The sequence below is a fragment of the Vipera ursinii genome, assembly GCF_947247035.1.
Source record: "Vipera ursinii genome assembly, chromosome: 2".
NCBI lineage: Eukaryota > Metazoa > Chordata > Lepidosauria > Squamata > Viperidae > Vipera > Vipera ursinii.
In genome coordinates, this window is record NC_139513.1 from 100,856,833 (window position 1) to 100,872,003 (window position 15,171).

Here is a 15,171-nt window from a genome sequence, read left to right on the forward strand (position 1 = left end):
TTATAAAAATCCCACCCCGTCCCATCAGGCCAGGCCAGCTTGTTTAAAGAGATGGGTTTTAAGATCGCGCCGGAAGGAGCGGAGATCAGGCGCCATCCGGAGCTCGACCGGAAGATGGTTCCATAAATCTGGTGCACCCACAGAGAACGCCCTCCCCCTGGGGGCCACCAGTCGGCATTCTTTGACCGGTGGCACCCTGAGGAGGCCCTCTCTGTGGGAGCGTACTGGGCAGAGGGAAGTTGACGCCAGCTGCAGGTGCATATAAGCACACAGACAAACCCACCTAAGTTTACTGCAAATGAAAATGTTTATAACCAGATACATATTGACACTGGCATTAAAGCAGTCTAAAGCAAAGGACAAGCTAGGAATATCATATATGAGATTGAATTAACAACTAAAAAGTGAAATCTAATAATGTAGCCTGATAATAGAGGTTGTAATAGATTTATATGAGGGGAGCTAATGTGTTAGGCATGAACTTTCTCAATTTTATCCCATCTGTATTTGACTTTATTTTCATCCACTTTCTCTGCTTCATTGTAGGCAACACAGAAAGCAGCTGTCATTTCTCTCCCCGTTGTCCAGACCAATGCACCTGTGTGGACTCTGTAGTTCGTTGCAGTAATAAAGGGTTGCGGTTCCTCCCAAAGGGGGTCCCCAAAGATGTGACTGAACTGTAAGTCATATTTTCACAACTTGTACTTCTGTAATAAGTGGTCAGTTTCGATTACTAGTTTACAAAAGATTGTTTTTCTTTCAAATCAGAATACTGAGGTTCACCATTCTAAACCAAATGCGAACTAACGGCAGGAATACAATCAGTGCCTGAAGCAGCATCATAGGTTAACATACAGAGATTCTGTTTTCATCCTGGATGGGAAAACAGCATTGCCTCAATACTTTTCTAGAGATATATTGCCTGGGTTCCTCCACACCATAGTAGGGAGATAATAGCAACCTATACAAAATTTTATATGCTTCAGAAAAATAAGTGATAAAAACAGAAGGGGAGATTTAATAGGAGAAAAATATCCCAGCCTCCAAACCCAATGATAACCAAACATAATGAGTATCCCCAGAATGTCACTTTTATTATATACATCATTGCAAATACAATCAATAGCATTTTATAAATATCTACAGTAGGGCCATGGTTAAAATACTGTTTCTAATTCTGATCACAGTATGATAAAGCAATGAAAATGCAGAAAAGGACAAATAAAAAGTTCAACAGGTAAAATTAATTCTCATTTGATAAAGGTGGTTGGCTCTTTAACTTAGAAAAAAAGATTAAGTTTGTGGAGAAGAGAATATGGTAGAAGATATAAACATTTTTTTTTCTTTCAAAAGATTAAAGTACATGGTCATCTACCAAAACTAATGGTTGATCAGAAATGCTATTCACACTGTGAAGAGTTAATTTATGGATTTATAAACATATGTGCCAATGGTCACAATAGGAATAGATTTGAAAGGGGATTATGCAGATTTAAGGTTGATGAGGCTCTTGATGGCTACTATAGTATTTGTGCTTCGGTGTCTGTCTCTAAGTAATAATGGTAGTACATTTACAGCTATCAACTAGAAAACATGAGTGAGAATAAGCTCCTGTTTGTGAGTTTTCCACTGGCATCTGGATGGAATAGAAAGCTGGAGTAGATATGGCTTTGATCTGATCCGCCAGCCTTTATAATTCTCAGTTCTTTCATTCTCTGAAGAATGAATTATTTGGTTGCACTCTAGGAAGACTAAATGCAAAACATATATGCAAAGCAGTGACACTTTTTTTTAATTTTCATGAAATAGTTTAAAAAGGGCTAATATAATAGATATTACTCAGATTAAAATGTAAATTATATGTGCAACAGGAAGGGATGGCTTCTCATTTGCTTCTAATGTTGTTTTCTATACAAAAGGAATAATTGGTCTATCAAATCTGGGTTTCATTAATTCTACAACCCATTAATTGAAACAAAGACATGCAAATAGGACAGACTCTTTGCTGATGAATGCTATTTGCCCCAGAACCAACATTAGGTTACCTAAATGCTAATATGTGGTTATATGTTTGGATTGTTTGAAAATGTGGCCCTGATATTCATCATATCTGACTATAAGTGATTTTCACTGTAAAATGTGTGTATATTGAATGGTACCTCATCTATAGTCTATACAATGTGTGTGTGTTTGTGTGTGTGCGTGAGAGTGTGCGTGCACACACACACTTTGGGGAAGATACCTCTTTAATTTCATTCCAAAGACTGTCAGAGCTACAGCAGCCATCTCAAATTAGTTTTTCTTCTTATTAGTAAAATAAGAGAAAAAAATGAAACAGCGCCACTATTCCTTTCTCCACTAAAGAAATTGGATTTCCCATATTAGATTAATTGGTAGACAGGAACAAAATGCCTTGTTATCATCCGAAAATATGTTTCTGCAAGAAAAAATAATTTACAAAAGTAGTGATATGGAAGATCTTTATGCCAATTCATTATTGTATTTTAAGATCACCTAATAAAGTTCCCTTGGTAAATTACCAAAATGCTAAATGCAAAGAATGCCAATTAAACTAATTGTAATTCATTTATAATTGTCAGTTCGTTTTTTTCCTTTCCCCCCCCCCCTTACCTCCTCTTGGTAACTTTGGTCTTCACAGATTTTGGTAAATGTTTTTTCTATATACTAAACAATGTTCAGGCTCTTTTATAGCCTACTAATGCTCTCTGGTACTTCCCCTCCACCCCCATCTTAAATTTACAAATATGTGAATTGTTATGTATTGGGCTCAATTGTAACACCATGTGGTAAGCTGGAGCTAGCTAATGGCTCCCAGCAACTCAGACACCCTGTCTCCAGTGCTGCAATTGGCTGCCCCTAGGTGGCAATGGGTTGCTTTAAACCTATTGGCTGCCGCCTAGGGGCCAGGCTATAAATTGATGCAAGCTGCAGCTCAGGTCCTCAGTTCAGATCCTGCAAGCAAATAAACATGACCATTGCTGAACTCACTCGCCTCATCTTCATTCCTGCACAACGAACTCACTACACAACATGAATATTTGTAGAATAACTTTATTCCTCAATTACACAATAACATTTATCTCCACGACAGGTTTTCCTGTAAGTAGGCCTGCTATTTTAGATTGTTCCCAAGCATGATGGATGGTTCTGGTTATCTAAACTGTCAGCCAAAAGCCAAAAGAAATGTGAATAACAGCATTTCTGGTTAAGTAAATGTGAATGTATAAACATGCAAAGATAATAGACCATAGTATGTGGTTGATTTATCCTAGCAAATGCCAATAATAAGGGAATCTGCTAGTGAGGAAAACAATTGGTTTGATTTGATCATCATTTTTGGAGTGTATATAAGCAAAAATCCAAATCCAGTATTGTGTGTCAGGGCAATTTGTTGTTCCTGCTTTTGTTCTTTTTGGAACCTAAATATAGACAATTATCATATCATTTATGTCAATGAATATAGTTAAGAAAATAAAGTTATATCATATCCTTCAAGACTTAGTTCAGGGAGATAGGTGCAGTTAAATATTCATGGATCAGAGTCTTCAGAATATGAGCTTAGATCCTAACCTCCCCATAACTTTTCCCAGATCTATTCTGTTATTTCTAAAAGAGCCAAGAGTTGGGTGATTTTGACATCTGGTGTTGTTTTGTCCTCTGTCATCCACAGAAACTTTAATTTGTAAAGAAATTTGAGTGCCTGGGTTTTTGTAGTTATTACACTGATCATTGATGTTCTCTTGCTTTACTTATTTGATCAGTCAGACATAACAGTGTATCTGATGGTGTCTATTTACTAATGAACCAGTCTGAAATGTTTTTTTTCTTTCTCTCTCTCTCTTCCTAATCAGCCCAAAATCAGAAGTCCATTTTCTTTTTCTTCGTGGTAAAAGTTGTGCATAGAACCAATAGATTCAAACTTTTTATTTAGCACTCAATTTGTTTCATTGATTCATGCATACATTAAACATACACTCAGTATTTATTTCTTCATTGGAACACTTCTGTTTCAATACTACAGTGATTAATGTATTAAGAAATTGACTTTTGAATATTTTTCTTGGTGCTGTCAAGTGGCCTGTCCTTGGCATTGCAGATCAGCATGATCTTATAGTTATGTCCTTGTAACATAATTGTCCTTTTGCTAATTTCTGGGAACAGCCTACATTTAGGAGTCATGAAAAGTGATGGAATTTTTAACTATCCCGATTGAAAATGGTGTAGCAATTAATAGACATTTGTATATCTTTGATTCTGTAGAAGCAAATGCATCTATTTTTGTGTTTGATTACAGTCATCGAAGAGTGGTTCTCAGGAAAACAGTATTAAATTGAGATAATTCATAGTTACATATTTCACTTTGCAGCATAAGTCTGTTGTCATATTGAAATTTTAAATGAATGCAGGGTATGTCCAAAGATAAGGCAAGTTACTGATGTGACTGAGATATTCCAACATCCAGTGATGTTTCTGGGAGCTTGCTTTAAAGGCATCTCTGTCCAAAATAATGCATTCATGTGTCATTTGTGTACATGTTCTAAACAAAGTTATGATTCCCAAGTAATGCTAAAACCAAATCTTGCCAGCAAAGGGTAAGATGAAGGGCAGTGTGTGTTATTTGTGCCTCATTCCACAAATGCCACTTCTATAGTTGCTGTCTTATATACAGTTCTGTTAAGCTGCTCTCTTCCACTCTTATTTATCATAATAACCCTTGAGATGCTCAAAGGATGATATTTGAAAGATTTCCTTGAGCATCTTATGTGTCTTTCCCCCTAACTCATTTGTTCTGTTGTCCTGGTAAAATTCTAATAATAAAGGGAAGGACTTCTTTAGTAGCATTTTAATTAATGTTATAGATTCTTATATTTATAAACTCCAATTTGCAATGGGAAAATTACACTAGTTTTGTGATTAAAATGTTCATCTAAAATGCTTTTTATTAAACCATAATCGTCCATTTATAGATTCCATATTAATTGAAAACAAAACCTGACATACATCTCACAAAAATGTAGTAAATTAGAGTTCCAAAATATCTATATAAAAGGAAATATTTTACTGTAAGAGATCCTATATAATACTGGATATAGAGACAGATGGAAAATTTCATTCCCCAAAGGGAGAAGAATTTCAGCATAATTTTTTTTGAATATATTTCTCATTTTTTTATTAGTAGGGAATTAAAAACAAAAAATTCTGTGCCATTAGTCAATATAGAAGACCAATTCCCTGTAATCATATCCTTATATCTTGTATCCTGAATTATATTCTAAAAATGTTAATTTACTTCTTCATTGGGGTCATTGGTCAAGTTTATTAGTGAAAATAAGTATCAAGGGATTCATGATTTGAAATGTAATCTCTAGTGAAAAACTACAACTGTGTGTGGCAGTATCCTGGTGTGCTACATAGAACTCACAAGGGTGTCATAGGATATTTTACTAATAAACAAAATCATTAATGAATTTGCTGTGGTACTCCAGGGCAACACACCACACAGTTTGGGAACTTCTAGGGGTGCCACGAAAAAATTAATAAGACATTGAGGACTCTGTGAAAAAGGAAAGTGTGAGAATCTCTGGCACATTTGTGGGTAATGTCTCAAAGTTATGATGCAAGATCACATCTTGCAGTTGACAAGCGAGTTTTTTTTATTAGCCAAATAAGAAATCTAGCCCTTCAGCTGTTAGTCAGATAACAAATCAATATATTTTGCATGCTGAATATTTTCTGCATGCTGGGCTTCAGATTCTTGGCCCTGGAGAACCTAAAACTAAACTAAACAATATCCTCTGGATTCAGGTTTATCAGATTTTTACCATAACATACTCTTGATTGCTGTGATTACAGGATCCAGAATCTCAGCTTATGATATACCCTTGAAACCTTTGACAGCACACTGTCACAATTGCATGTTGTCCAATGCATCGTAGCCTCAACATTGGGTGCATTTGGGGTGAGGCTATGTATGAGTCAGTTCCTTGACATCTTAACAATTTCTAGATCAGCATGAGCTACACCATAGTTAATCCATATGCTGGATATACTTTTCCTAACTGCTGAGGGAATTATATTTTTCTTTCCTTTGAGCATTTCATATCTGTCCCGAAATATTGATCCTGGTAGGGATTCAGTTTACATCTTAAGACAAATATATTCTTCTTTTATGTCAAAGTGTTTTATTTATATGCATATACTGCATGTCTTCCAAAAAATATTGCAATATATTAAACATCTTTATCCACATTCATACATTTCTTTTTTTAATTATGAATTAAAACTGCTTATTTCTCAACACTGGGAACACATAATCAATTCCTGGTTCACGTACACCTATAGATTACTTGATGAAATGCAGATGAATGTGAGAACTGTCACAACATTTTTAAATATTGTACTGGAGCCAGCGGCTGTTGATACCAATGATTTCTCCATGACAGAGATGCTCTGTAGAAAGGACTGTGAAGTTCACTTTTACATTTTGATTAATTCAGTAGTAAACTAGTTTTGTCACCAACTCATTATTTTTTTAAAAAAATGCCAGTGTATATTAGTACCTTTTTTCTGCTTTTCTCCTACACCATGTATTTACTTTATTTATTTATTTATTTATTTATTTATTTATTTATTTATTTATTTATTTATTTATTTATTTAATGGGACTTATATGCCACCCTATCTCCCGAAGGACTCAGGGCGGCTAACAACAGTAAAATACAAGTAAAAATACAAATATTAAACATTAACTCCTTTTTTCTACTTACACATTTTGTAGCATCATATCTGAACAGCACCCTTTTTCTAGAAATTTCTGGAAACCTTAAAAATAGGTCACATGGGCCATACCGCTTAACTAAACTTACATTCATTGGCAGGCTCGAAGGACTTGATAGTAAGTGGTAAAAATAGGAATGAAGCAATACTTCAGATTAATTAAAGTTAGCCTTTTTTGTAGCTTTATTTTAAAAGTTAAATTTAGTTTAGCATTTAAAGCACTTGAATATATCTGGAATTGTCGTATTTGGTTTATTCACAATAGGGCAAATCATGTTCAGTGATTACTGTATAAAGGAAACATTGATTAGGAGCCATGGTGGCACAGTGTTTGGAATGCAGTATTGCCAGGAGCTCAATCCTGACTGCCTCAAGGATCCTTCTGAGGTTGGTAAAATGAGAACTCAGATTGTTGGGAGCAATATGCTGGCATTGTAAACCATTCAGAGAACAAAGCATTGTGTAGCGATATATAAGTTTAAGAGTTATTGCTATTGCTATTGATTACAAACTTTATTTCTATGTAGTGCCAATGGATTAATAATACAATATGGAATCTTGCTCCCAGTTAGAATAAATTGCACTACTGATCTTCATAAGGCTCTGAAAAGCCTTTTTCAATAAAGACTATAAGATAAAATACATTAAAGAAAAGAAATAATACATATGTTTATCGAGTGGTAGTCTTCAAGGGGAGGCATGGCAAACTGAAGATGCTTCTACAAGAGCCAATGACCACAATAAATACTGAAGAACTGGTTAGTAGACCCTCTTTCTGGAACCTCTCCAGATAAGGAGAGGATGAGAAATTATCCCTTTGTACTTCACAGAACTTTGGTCCCCTCTGAGGTTGGGCATCAGGAGAAGAATGTATAAAACCATCTTGTACACCACTGTGGCAGTTTTAAAGGACACTAACTTTGCAAGCTTCAGTTTCTAATAACTTTCAGAAATTATCTATTAACTATCTTAAAGCTATTAAAGACCTTCAGAATAACAAGTTTGAAAGTCACTGGATGAGTTTAGCTTCAACTCTGCTCAAAAGAAAAGTCAATTATAAGCTTGAGGTTAAAAGAATTTGAAAGAAATGGCAAAAGCCTAAAGATTTTTATCTAAGAAACTCATAAGTAGTCCATATAAATTTGCAATATTGACTTTTGTTATAATGTTTCAGAATTAACTTTAAAAGTAAATGGCTTCTTACTGGAATCAGATTTATTTTGGCCATCTTGGCTATTGTATGCTATAACAAAGATAAGCAACTTTATGATTTTAAAAACTGGACAGTAGAGGGAACTAAAGATTCTAAGCAGAAGGGAAAAATTACAAACCTATGTTTGTGTCGTTTAGTACTGGATCTGACATTACATATGACATAAAACATCATAACTTTGGAAATATTGAAGGAGATACAGTATGTGAAGAACAGAGCAGAAATTTGTCACTACAATATCAACAATAACGATGTCTGGCTCTATGTTAATGAGAAAATGACAGATGTTGAGCATATTTTGTCTGAAAAACCAGAGAAAGTATTGAAAGTGGAATTACAAAACAAGAGAATGACTTGGAAAATGTTTTCTTATTGGATCTACAAAAGAGACTTGTTAAACCCTTGAAGAAGTCTGTGATGGGTTAAAGAAGAGAATTCAAATCCTACTATATTTGAATGATTAAGACTGTTTAAAGTAAAAAAGAAAGAATATAAAGTTGGTTTATTTGATCAAATTTTTTGCAAGGTTCTGGCAACCCTTTACACATTTTTGATGACAGTAGGACTTAAAAGTGGATGTCTTATGGATTTGTTTATAGATAACAATAGATATGGGATGAAGAAATATAAATTTGTCTATACATGTTGTAATAAATGTTGAAAGATACTTATGTTTCTTTTCTATTTCTTTATTTTATTCTTTTTCTTGTTCCTTGCACTTTTTATTCTTTCTATTCTCTTTTCTTTAAGTTCAGTTTGTATTAGTTTTTACTGTTGTAATCAAAATCTTTAATCATATACATAAAAAAGAATGACACAGTGGTGCTTACAAAATAAGATGAAATTGGGATGGTTTAGCTTCTCACTAAAACTAGATAATGTTAAGATGTAAAATCTATTCACATTCTTTGGGCATTTCATACAAATAAAGGATGAACCAGACAATACAAAAAGAGAAAGATATAAACAGATAAAGTGGATTTGGGAATGTATGAAAATATTCTTGGAGGTGCTACAGGTTACTATTAAGAACAGATCTAAAAAACAAAAGATTTATGTAATAAAAAATCTAACCCAATTTGATATTTTCTAACTAAAATATATTTATAAATATATTTATAAAATATATTTATATTTAAAAATATAAAATATAAAATATATTTATAAAAAGTAGTAACTTTTTCATGGCTTTATTATTGTATAATAAAAATAACTGTATAATATTATACAATAAATATTATACAAACTTACATCTGCCATTATTGACATGTATAGTGACACTTTTTAGGGAATCTGTATAATTAAAAAACTATCTCTTTGCTTCTTGAAGAAGAAATCTACACTTTTTGCAACCAAATATATATTCCAATAATTTCAGTTGTTACACATAATAAATAGAAAAAGCAGACAGTGTTTCTATTTTGCCACAATGCACATAAAGAAAAGTAGCAATTATTTTTGCCCTATTTTTTTATTCAACAATTTGTTCTCCAGATCTTTATTGTATTGTTATAGTTAGACCTGGCACATTTAAAAGAGAAAATTGAAATGCTTATAGTAGTATCATAGTATTCACTATGAAATTGAATACTGACTCACGCTGTTATACTCCATAATTGCTGCTGATTAAAGTGTTAATTATGAAATGGAATATTTAATAGACAGTCAGCTTGTGGATTTTTAATACCTGTTCTCTGATAATATTTACTGTTTATGTGCTATCTGGTAATTTGCAATTGAGAGAATTTCCCCTTTAACACTGAAAAGAGCCTAGCAATTTAATAAGAAAACCTAATCCCACATAAGCCAGGATTCATTTAAACAAAAATGCAGCTTTGTTTAACACACCATAGATGGAAATCTTCTAGTTCAGTATTTTCTCAAAGGATATATCATTTGTAATAGTTATTTTTCCCCCACTGGGAGAAAAAACTCACAATTTTCACATCTAGAATAATGATATCAAATAATCAGCAATGTTAAATAACAGTTTATGTAATAAATCCTTAACATGTTTCAGGTACAAAAGACAAGCAACACTTAAGACTGAAATCTGCAGAGATCTCCAGTTTTCTTGAGGTTCTCTTCATAGCTTCTGTTTGTTTGACTTAGAAGTAAATGTTTCAATATTAATCACACTGAATTACCTTGAGATACAATAATTTAATCTTAATAGTTTAATCTTGACAATCTATTTCACACTATTAACATTTAGTAGAAAAAAGTGAAGGAAATGATTGGTCCATTAATGGGTGAAAGTGGCAAGAAGGTGACAAGCAATAGCAACCAACCTATCAAAAAGCAACCAACCTATCAAAAAATAGTGCCATAAAAAACAGAATAGAAACACAAGTTAAGATAGGCAAGAAAATGGTAAGTGAGCACCTGTCCAGCCTAGACGAGTTCAAATCACCAGGACCAGATGGATTACACCCCAAGGTTCTCAAGGAACTGGCGGATGTGATCTCAGAACTACTGAACTATATTTTTCAAAGATCCTGGAGCACTGGGGAACTACCAGAGGACTGGAAGAGAGCTGATGTAGTTCCCATCTTCAAAAAAGGGAAAAAAATGGATCCAGGAAATTACAGACATATCAGCCTGACCTCAATACCTGGGAAGATTCTGGAAAAGATAATCAAACAACGAATCAGTAAGCATCTAGAGGCAAACAAAATCATTACTAAAAGCCAACATGGGTTTGTCAAAAACAGATCATGCCAGACAAATCTTATTGCATTCTTTGACCAAGTGACAAAATTAGTGGGTCAGAGGAATGCTGTGGATATAATTTACTTGGACTTCAGTAAGGCATTTGATAAAGTACATCACAACCTACTACTTGATAAGATAGAAAAATGTGGGTTAGACAGCATCACCACCAGATGGATTCGTAGCCGGCTGACTGGCCGTACTCAGCATGTGGTCCTCAATGGAACTGCATCTACATGGAGGGAAGTGTGTAGTGAGGTGCCCCAGGACTCTGTTCTGGGACCAGTGCTCTTCAACATCTTCATCAATGATTTGGACGAAGAGATAGATGGGGAACTCATCAAATTTGCAGACAACACCAAACTGGCAGGAATAGCCAACACTCCAGAAGACAGGCTTAAGATACAGGAGGATCTGAACAAACTTGAACACTGGGCGCTATCTAACAAAATGAAATTCAGTGGTGAAAAAAGTAAGGTTCTACATTTAGGCAAGAAAAAAACAAATGTACAGGTATAGTGTAGGGTGTACCTTGCTCAATAGTAGTAACTGAGAGGGATCTCGGAGTCCTAGTGGACAATCACTTCAATATGAGCCAGCAGTGTGCTGCAGCTGCCAAAACCGCCAACACAGTGCTAGGCTGCATTAACAGAGGAATAGAATCAAGATCACGTGAAGTGTTAATACCACTTTACAATGCCTTGGTAAGGCCACACTTGGAATACTGCATCCAGTTTTGGTCACCATGATGTAAAAAGATGTTGAGACTCTACAAAGAGTACAGACAAGAGCAACAAAGATGATTAGGGGACTGGAGGCTAAAACATATAAGGAATGGCTGCTGGAATTGGGTATGTCTAGTGTAACGAAGAAAAGGACGAGAGGGGACATGATAGCAGTGTTCCAATATCTCAGGGGCTGCCACAAAGAAGAGGGAGTCAAGCTATTCTCCAAAGCGCCCAAAGGCAGGCCAAGAAGCAATGGATGGAAACTAATCAAGGAGAGAAACAACCTAGAACTAAGGAGAAACTTTCTGACAGTTAGAGCAATTAACCAGTGGAACAACATGCCTCCAGAAGCTGTGAATGCTCCAACACTGGAAGTTTTTAAGAGGAGACTGGACAGCCATTTGTCTGAAATGGTATAGGGTTTCCTGCCTGAGCAGGGGGTTGGACTAGATGACCTCCAAGGTCCCTTCCAACTTTACTATTATCATTATCACAGAGTAAACACAATTGGGGATTTAAAATAGATTAATTTAAAAATAAATCTATAATCTATTGATACGATTGCAACATCTTCTTCAAATCCTGTATTTAAAATGATGATTCACTTTCACCCCAAAAAGAGATTTTAATTTTGTCCAAAAAGAAGATAATTAGGTGAAACAACAACAAGAACCAGTTGATTATTGCACATTTAATTATTTTCCACTGGTTATGGAAGCTGTCTATTGTAAGATCTGAAACTGAATGAATTCAAGTTATTTAACATCTGAAACAAAAAACCATCTTTATTATTGCACATACAAAAATGACAAAATTGATAATTCTGGTTACTGGGTAGAATCTTCTGCCAATCCATGGGTACTGAGATACATATGGCTCCCTTGTTCTTCTGAAGGCTCTAAAAATTTAGCTACCCTCCTGTACTATAGTAATTGAAGAACCCTCCACTCGGTGTTATACATTTAGGTGGGATACTCTGGTTGTCTGCTAGGTTCATCACAACATCCTAGTTTGATTTTATTGTTACTGTCATTATTTCATGTTTCTTAGTGTTTTGTGAGCACCCAGAGGTTAAGAGTCCAACAGCATCACATCTTAATTAATTAAATGCTTACTCTACAGCTCTTGTAGAATTCACAGCTCTGTTTACCCATGTCTTCTTAGAAATCCCTGGCATTTGCTCCTTTATTCTACCTGATAGCGTGTTCCATGTTGTTCACATTTTTATATTTTGGTGACTGTTAATAAAATAACATTTTAAAAGCTACTTCAAGAAAGATTGGTATTAATAGAATTAGAATTATTTTCCTGGTAATTATAAACATTCTCTCTCTCTCTCTCTCTCTCTCTCTCTCTCTCTCTCTCTTTGTGTGTGTGTGTGTGTGTGTGTGTGTGTTTGGTAGAAATAATGGTGAATTTCCTGTTTTAAACAAGTCTCAAATCTTGGTACAAATATTAAGATATACTCTGTAATTCCTGATTTATTTCCCTTTTCTGAATTCTTTTAAAAATTCAATCTATATGGATAGCCAAATGGTTACCAAAAGGGTATATTGTGAGAGGCAAAGGGGTAAAAAACTAAATGTCCAGAAAACCATAACTCATAAAATGTTCATTCTGCTTATCTGGGGAGACAACTATTCCAAACAAACGTATTTATCCATTTCATGAAAAGCTCATAGCTCATTTGTATGTCAATTTTATATAAGGACGAACCCATGTTTTGCATTTTCAAAAAAGTTATCTATCCACCTGTTGCTCACACTGTTTAACTGCATAATTCTATTTCACTTGCCAATCCTAGAGGCTGGCTATACACAATGTAAGAAACATACGACCACTGTTACAGGAATAATAAAACTGGCCAAAACGTAGTGCTCTAAATTGAATATTGCTAAACATGAAAATTCAAAAATAATTTTGTTCCTCAATTAACCCTATTTAGAAATTGATATTTTCCTTTATCTGTTCTAAATGTGGTCTCTTTAAAACATTCTTCACATTAAAAGTTCAGTATTTTTTCAGGAAAAGTCAGCTTCCCTATCTTTTCCTCTGGTAATAAAGGATTTCTCTTATTCTCATTAGCTTCTATTATCTAATTTCTTACTATATTATCTTCTCACAGTTTGTTATTCAAGGCTTTATAGCTCAGTATGTAATCAGCTGAGGTAGAGGGTGATACTGGGAACAGAATAAAAATGAGCTAATTATGAAACTTGATCCTAGAACAACTGACATTTATCAAATATCAATTCAATATGTACAAAAATGATAATTTCCACAAAACAGGCCCCTGAGAATACTTTAGTACTGCTTATCATCCACAATGCAGAGTAATTTGTTCTCTTCAGATTTTATTTCCATGATTTAAGGTTTAAGGTTTAAGGTTTTATTTAATTTATATACCGCCCTTCTCCCTAGGGACTCAGGGCGGTTCACAGGGCATATATAAATAACAATACAAAAGTTAAAAAAGATTAAACCAATGCCCAATTAAAACAATAATACCATTCTAAAACAACAATTTAAAACCCATAATCCCCCATCAGGCCAGACCAGCTAATTCAAATAAGTGGGTCTTCAGACCGCGACAGAAGGTTCGGAGGTCTGATGCCATCCGGAGCTCCACCGGCAGCTGGTTCCATAATGCCGGGGCGCCCACAGAGAAGGCTCTCCCCCTGGGGGCCACCAGTCGGCATTCCCTGACTGGAGGCACCCTGAGGAGGCCCTCTCTGTGGGAACGTACAGGGCGGAGGGGAGTTGACGCCGGCAGCAGGTGGTCCCCGAGGTAACCCGGACCCATGCCATGTAAGGACTTAAAGATCATAACCAAGACCTTGAACCTCACCCGGAAGACAACTGGTAACCAATGCAGCTCGCGGAGCAAAGGTGTAACATGGGAGTACCGAGAAACTCCCAAGACAACTCTCGCGGCCGCATTCTGTACCAGTTGGAGCCTCCGAGTGGTCTTCAAGGGAAGCCCCATGTAGAGAGCATTACAGTAGTCAAGGCGAGAGGTCACGAGCGCATGAGTGACCGTACACAAGGCATCCCGGTCCAGATAGGGCCGCAACTGGTGCACCAGGCGAACCTGGGCGAAAGCCCCCCTAGTCACGGCCACTATATGATCTTCTAGGGTAAGCCGCGAATCTAGGAGGACTCCCAAGTTGCGAGCCCTATCCACGGGGGGTAAGAGCTCACCCCCCATAGAAAGAGATGGAACATTTTGAATGTCCCGGGATGCCGGAATGCACAGCCACTCAGTCTTGTCAGGGTTGAGTTGAAGTCTGTTCCTCCCCATCCAGACCCGAACCGCCTCCAGGCAACGGGACATCACAGCGAGGGCATCACTGGGGTGGTTTGGGGTCGAAAAGAAAAGTTGGGTATCATCGGCATATTGATGATACCCAACTCCAAAACCACAAATGATCTCACCCAGCGGTTTCATGTAGATGTTGAACAGGAGAGGCAAGAGAACCGACCCCTGAGGAACTCCACAAACGAGAGACCTAGGGGCCGATCTCTGCCCCCCTGCCAACACCGACTGCGAGCGTCCCAGGAGATAGGAGGAGAACCACTGAAAGCGAAGGTTGGAGACTGGACGAAAGTTGTTCAAAACAGCTGGGTCCAAGGCAGGCTTCTTGAGGAGAGGTCTCACCACCGCCTCCTTCAAGATGGCGGGGAAATAGCCCTCACTCAAGGAAGCAGATATAACCGCCT

At 36.1% G+C, this 15,171-nt stretch overlaps 1 protein-coding gene across 1 annotated transcript in view; it reads left to right on the forward strand.

The window, feature by feature from the left end:
- The window catches only part of SLIT3 (slit guidance ligand 3), a gene marked incomplete at its 3' end in the record, with an annotated part of 545,814 nt that overhangs the window by 418,185 nt on the left and 112,458 nt on the right, over positions 1 to 15,171 (forward strand). Inside the window, exon 20 of the mRNA XM_083351312.1 lies at positions 547 to 679. Coding sequence (XP_083207438.1) covers positions 547 to 679 — 133 coding nt within the window. The remainder of the gene's footprint in view (positions 1 to 546; positions 680 to 15,171) is intronic.